The following is a 6,553-nucleotide window of genomic DNA, read 5'->3' on the forward strand; positions in this document are numbered from 1 at the left end:
GTACATCAAACTTCCAACTAAACTTCGATATAAGCTTGGATCAACATCTTATCCAATATCATTCTTGCTTAATTTCAAATTTGCATCCATGAACGTGTTACAAGGAAAAGCATTTTCCATTATGAATTTTTTCAGCAAATCATGAGCATACTTTTGTTGTGAGATGAAAATCTCTCCATCCTTTTGACTGACTTCAATTCCCAAAAAATAATGGATGAGACCCATATCACTCATCTCAAATTCTCTTTTCATGGAATTCTTAAAATCATCACACAATAGTTTATCATTTTCAATTAAAAGCAAATCAACAACATATAATGAAACAATAAGAAATTTGCTATACTTATCTTCTTTGACATAGAGTGCATGTTCATATGGACACTAGCTTTGAAAACCTATCTTTATAAAGAAATTGTCAATGCGACTATACCAAGCTCGTGAAGCTTGCTTCAATCTATACAAGGCCTTTTTCAAGTTGTACACTTTGTCTTTGTTGTTCCAGATGACAAGATCTTCATGTTAACAATCATAAAACACCCATATCTAACGGTCAATAACAATTCAAGAGTGAGGGAATGTAGTATATTGAGGCTTGAAAATCGTCAGTCGTTTACCAAATGGCAGCTCTATCGTGTAGACGAATCTCCAAGAACTAGTCCGTAGTTCAATTATGTAAACGATTGGATGAACCGCTAGACGATCATGTAGACGACACTTAAGTGGAGCTAGACGATCGTGTATACGACAGCTGAGAAGCTAAACGATTGTATAGACGATTGGACGTGAAGTTAACGATCAAGTACACGATGAGAAAGAAACTACATGATCGTGTAAACGATACTTTAGTAAATTCTAAACGATCGTAGAGATATGAAGAAAGGACACGGGAGTTTAAGTGGTTCGGCCAAAGGTCTATGTCCACTGTGCAAATCGGGAGATTCTCTTTATTACTTCTTCAAAGTATTATAGAACAAATTTCTTGCTCTCTTGTTTTCTTATTCACTCTTATTCTTCTTATCACATTAATCTCACATTCGTTTTCCATTATATATATAGGCAATATAGTCAACGATGAAGCTCTGGTGATTACAACACATAACAGAAAGATGTCTACAACGGTTCAACTGCCTACAAACATTGTTCTTCTTGATTACGAGTCTTTCTATAACAATGTAAGCATCCCGAGTACCTTCCCTCTTTGCTTTACTGAGTTGACTTGAGCTAACCTTTTTCAGGTAACTCGAACTCGATAAGGTCTAAGCATCTTCCAAGCTTGTTTAATGGAATAGTTTTTGTTAGCATATCAGCTGCATTATCAGAGGTTTGAATCTTCACTACCTTGACTTCCCCTTTCTCAATATCTTGTCTAATGAAATGATATTTAATATCAATGTGCTTGGTTCTATTGTGAAACTGTTGATTCTTAAATAGGTATATTGTGTTCTAGTCATCACTATTGAAGTAGAAAAAGAAGACGACACAACGAGTTTATGTGGAAAACCCTAATTCAGGGAAGAAAAACCATGGTAGAAAAGGACTTATTATTTTATGTCATGTTTACAATAGACCCAACATCAGATATAAATAGAATGAGGTGAAACCCTAATTTAGCAAATATAGTAAAAATTACAAAAATGCCTTTAGGGCTAATTCAACGTATTTCAACACTCCCCCTCAAGTTGGGGCATAGATAACGGCAAGACCCAACTTGCTAATACGAGCTTCAAACGTCTGTCTCGATAACCCTTTTGTAAAAACATATGCAATCTGTTGGACTGAAGGTACATAGGGAATACAAATAGCTCCGTAGTCTAACTTTTCTTTAATAAAGTGCCTGTCAATTTCCACATGTTTGGTTCTATCATGTTGCACGGGATTATTCGCAATACTGATGGCAGCCTTATTATCACAATACAGCTTCATGGGCCCGGGACTACTCTCATGAAGATCAGATAAAACTTTCTGCAACCAGATTTCTTCACACACTCCCAGATTCATAGCTCTATACTCTGCCTCAGCACTACTTCTGGCCATTACACCCTATTTTTTACTCCGCCAAGTTACCAAATATCCCCATACAAAGATATAGTACCCTGAGGTTGACCTTCTATCAGTCACAGATCCGGCCCAATATGAGTCAGTATATGCCTCGATGCTTTGTGTGTCATGTTTCCTGAACACCAAGCCCTTCCAAGGGGTGGACTTTAAATATCTCAAAATTCGAGTCACAGCTTCCATGTGCTCCTCATATGGACTCTGCATGAACTGACTTACTACACTCACAGCATAGGAGATGTCGGGCCTAGTATGAGACAAGTAAATCAGTTTTCCTACTAGGCATTGATATCTCTCTTTATTCACAGGAACTCCTTTCGAAATACTTTTCAGTTTGCTATTGACCTCAATAGGAGTGTCAATAGGTTTGCATCCGGTCATTCCTGTTTCCTTTAACAAGTCCAGAGTGTACTTCCGCTGAGAAACACATATTCCTACTTTTGATCTTGCCACTTCCATCCCTAGAAAATACTTTAAACTACCAAGATCCTTAATTTCAAATTCACTTGCCATCCTTTATTTTAGCTTAGCAATTTCTGCCGTGTTATCCCCTGATAGGATGATGTCATCAACATACACTACCAACACAGCAATCTTTCCTAAGGGTGATTTTTTTGGTAAACAAGGTATGATCAGAATGCCCCTGAACAAACCCTTGGGACTTAACAAACACGATGAACCTGTCAAACCAGGCCCTAAGAGACTGCTTCGACTCATATAAAGACTTCTTGAGTTTGCAAACATGATTCCCAAACTTAGCTTCGAAACCTGGAGGTGGACTCATATAAACTTCCTCTTCCAACTCACCATTTAGGAATGCGTTCTTTACATCTAGTTGATGTAGGGGCCAATCTTTATTCATGGTGACAGACAGATGAAAACGAATCGTGTTTAACTTAGCCACTGGGGAAAACATTTCTGAATAATGAATCCCATACGTCTGAGTGAATCCTTTAGCAACTAACCTGGCTTTATACCTCTTGAGTGTTTCGTCAGACTTATAATTCACTGTGAACACCCATTTGCAACCAATTGTTTTGTGACCTCTAGGGAGAGCTACTAACTCCCAAGTCTTATTTGCCTCAAGAGCTCTCATTTCCTTCATTACTGCTGCTTTCCACTCAGGAACTTCCATGGTCGCATGTACACTAGTAGGTATTGTTAGAGCATCTAGCTGAGTAGTAAAAGCCTTAAAAACAGGAGATAAGTTACTATAGGTCAGAAAACTATGAAAAGGGTATTTTGTACATGACCTGGTTCCCTTCTCAGAGCAATTGGCATATCCAGAGTGGTATCATAGTTGTCAGTTTTCGTCTGTCCCTCTTCAGTATCAGACTTTTGAGACAATTATGCATCTTCTTGAGGGTCTTTCAGCATCTCATTACTTTCTGAAGTTTCAAACTTCTCTGAGCTCATTTCATCATTTTCTATGTTTCCACACATTTCTTCAAGACTCTCCTTTGAAACAACGGGATCTTGAACCTAAGTTGGTTCCGACGCTTGGACACTTTCCGATAGAACACCAGAGGTTTCCTGAATTTCCTTTCTGAGATTCCTTCTATAGTATGTTATCCAGGGCACTTGTCTAGTAGCAAGAACCGACACGAGAACAACAGGAGCAGAATTAGGTTCAAGACTAGGTAGACTAGGTCCAGGAACATTAGGACTAGGCTCAGGTTCAGGAATATTCGGACTAAGCTCAAGATTAAGGCTAATGGGTATGGAGTACGTGGAATTGTTAGTCTCTTCATTCGTGGTCTCCCCCTAAAGATGACTAACGGGAAAGAACAGTTTATCTTCAAGGAACGTGACATCCATAGTGACAAAATATTTTCTGGAAGATGGATGAAAGCATTTATAGCCTCGTTGATGAAGGGGATACCTGACAAACACACATGTTTTAGCTCGTGGAGCAAACTTAGTCCGGTGTGGACCATGAGTATGAACAAAGGCTGTACACCCAAACACACGAAGAGGAACCTCGGGAATAAGACGGGTAGACTGATAGTACTCTTTGAAGCACTCAAGAGGAGTTTGAAACTTTAGAACTCGTGAAGGCAATCTATTAATTAGATGAGTTGCGGTAAGAACCGCATCTCCCCACAGGTACGAAGGAAGAGACGCTGGAATTATCAAGGAACGAGCAACTTCAATGAGATGGCGATTTTTTCGTTTAGCCACCCCATTTTGTTGTAGAGTATATGCACACGAGTTTTGATGGATGATCCCTTTTGACACTAGGAATTCCTGGAACGTGTGGTTGACAAACTCACGACCATTGTCACTTCGGAGGATGGCAATCTTTGCGTTGAACTATGTTAATACAATGGTATAGAACTGTTTGAAGGTAGATAAAACCTCGGACTTATCAGCAAGGAGATATACCTATGTAAGTCGGGTATGGTCATCAATGAAAGTTACAAACCACCATTTACCAGACAGGGTAGCGATGCTCGAGGGACCCCAAACATCACTGTGGACCAGGTGAAAAGGTTGGGTAGGTTTATAGGGCTGAGAAACAAACGACACGCGAGGTTGTTTAGCACGTACACAGACATCACAAGTTAATGAAGAAACATTCACATTATGGAATAAATGAGGAAATAAATATCGCATATATTGAAAACTAGGATGTCCAAGACGAAAATGCCACAATAAATAATTTGTTTCAGATATAGTAAACGAAGATAAAAGACTAATCCTAAACAAGCTTCTAGAGGAAGCATCTGTAGAAAGGAAATATAGGCCTCTGTCATATCGAGCAGTGCCAATCGTCTTCCCCGAGCTCAAGTCCTGAAACAGAGCAGTATCTGGTGAGAAGACAACTCTATAGTTCAAATCTTTTGTTATTTTGCTTATTGATAATAAGTTGTAAGAAATTTTGGGCACATGTAAGACATTTTGCAGAGTTAATCCCTGAAATGGTGACAGTCTGCCTTTTCCAGCAACAGGAGCGAAGGACCCATCCGCAATTCGAATCCTCTTATTTCCAGCACTTGGATAGTATGAGAGAAATCGGTCGGATGAGCCAGTCAAGTGATCGGTTGCTCCTGAATCTAGAATCCATAACTTATTCCCTTCAACAAGGAAACTAAAAGATTGAGGGTTACCTGATTGAGCAACTGTTTCGATCCCTATGGTACCTGAATCACCAGGATTAGTCACTGAAGGCTGTGTCTGAGGTTGTGCAGCCCTCTCAACTGATTCACCCACTAGAGCACGCCCAGATTTTGACTTGTCATTCGGAGGGCGACGTTTACCATTTGGAGGGCGACCATGCAATTTTCAGCACTGATCCTTCGTGTGTCACTGTTTTTGGCAATGCTCATAAATTGGGGGTGTTTTACTATTCTGCTTGTCACCATCAGCTCCAGCGAACATTACCCCGAAGGCAGCTGACTCTACAGTGGTAACACCTGGCCCGTTCATTGCACTCGATCTATCTTCTTCCAATCTAACTTCTAAACAGATCTCCATGAGAGACGGAATTTGTTTCTGCCCTAGTATTCTACTACGAACTGTATCAAATTTAGGGTGCAGCCCGGCAAGAAAATCATACACACGCTCAACCTCTTCTATCTTGAAGTATTGAATTCCATCTTGTGGGCAGGTCCAGATGATCTCCCGACATAGATCCATTTCTTGCCATAACAATGACATCTTGCTGAAGTATGACGTTACATCTATGCTCCCTTGTTTGCATTCGTGAACCTGTTTACGTAGAGTATACAGGCGGGATGCGTTCTGACGCCTCGAATATAACCTTCGGACTGTATCCCAAATATCTCGGGCAGTGGCTGAATAGAGTAAGGGTTTCCCAATTTTTGGTTCCATGCTACTGTTTAACATTGAGCGGAGCAAAGAATCCTCTGCCTTCCAGACACGCTCTTGAGGATTCCCAGGATTCGGTCGTGGTATCTCTCCAGTTAAATATCCAAACTTATGGTGTCCCTCATGAACTATTTTAATTGTTTGGGACCAAGAGAAGTAATTTTTCCCATTCAACTTCTCTCCCGTGATCATTCCTACAGAATTTCCAATTGTTCCAGATAAAATATTAGAAGTTGGAAGAGTAGGAAACATTGATACCGGATTTTCTAAATACATCGTGGAAGAATCATGGCCATTCAATCTGGCTCCTAAGGCGACCATCTGTTGCTGAAGACTAACTAATTGTTGTTAGAGTTCCCTATGAGATTCAGATGTTGAATTTTTCTTTCTAAAAACCATGGGATTTTCATCAATGGAATCACCCATTCGAAACTGGGGCTGAACTGGATATACATGAGGAAGAAGCTGTCCACCATGGTACTGTGAAGAAGCTACTGCCGGAAGTCCACCAGCGGTAAAGTTTGGCAACCCGTGACCGGCGTTGCTCCCAAACGGCTGTGATGATGGGTAACGGATAGAAGGCTCGGCGATCGGCTGCGAGGTTGAAGAAATCATGCCGATCTGACCCGACCCGGCAGTTGGAGCAAACCCATGACCGTCTGGTGTA

The 6,553-nt window shown here is 40.5% G+C and overlaps 1 protein-coding gene across 1 annotated transcript; it reads right to left on the reverse strand.

The window, feature by feature from the left end:
• Positions 1-3,402: 3,402 nt before the first annotated feature.
• On the reverse strand, positions 3,403-6,207 carry LOC150032404 (uncharacterized). Its single transcript, XM_090306892.1, has 5 exons — positions 5,403-6,207; positions 4,945-5,255; positions 3,938-4,368; positions 3,637-3,766; positions 3,403-3,537 (listed from the first exon to the last, which is right to left on the reverse strand). The coding sequence occupies exons 1-5, from the start codon at positions 6,205-6,207 to the stop codon at positions 3,403-3,405; spliced, it is 1,812 nt and encodes a 603-aa protein (XP_090163018.1).
• Positions 6,208-6,553: the final 346 nt, after the last annotated feature.

Source organism: Benincasa hispida, chromosome 11, assembly GCF_027475165.1.
Source record: "Benincasa hispida cultivar pf3 chromosome 11, pf3_genome.v1.1, whole genome shotgun sequence".
NCBI lineage: Eukaryota > Viridiplantae > Streptophyta > Magnoliopsida > Cucurbitales > Cucurbitaceae > Benincasa > Benincasa hispida.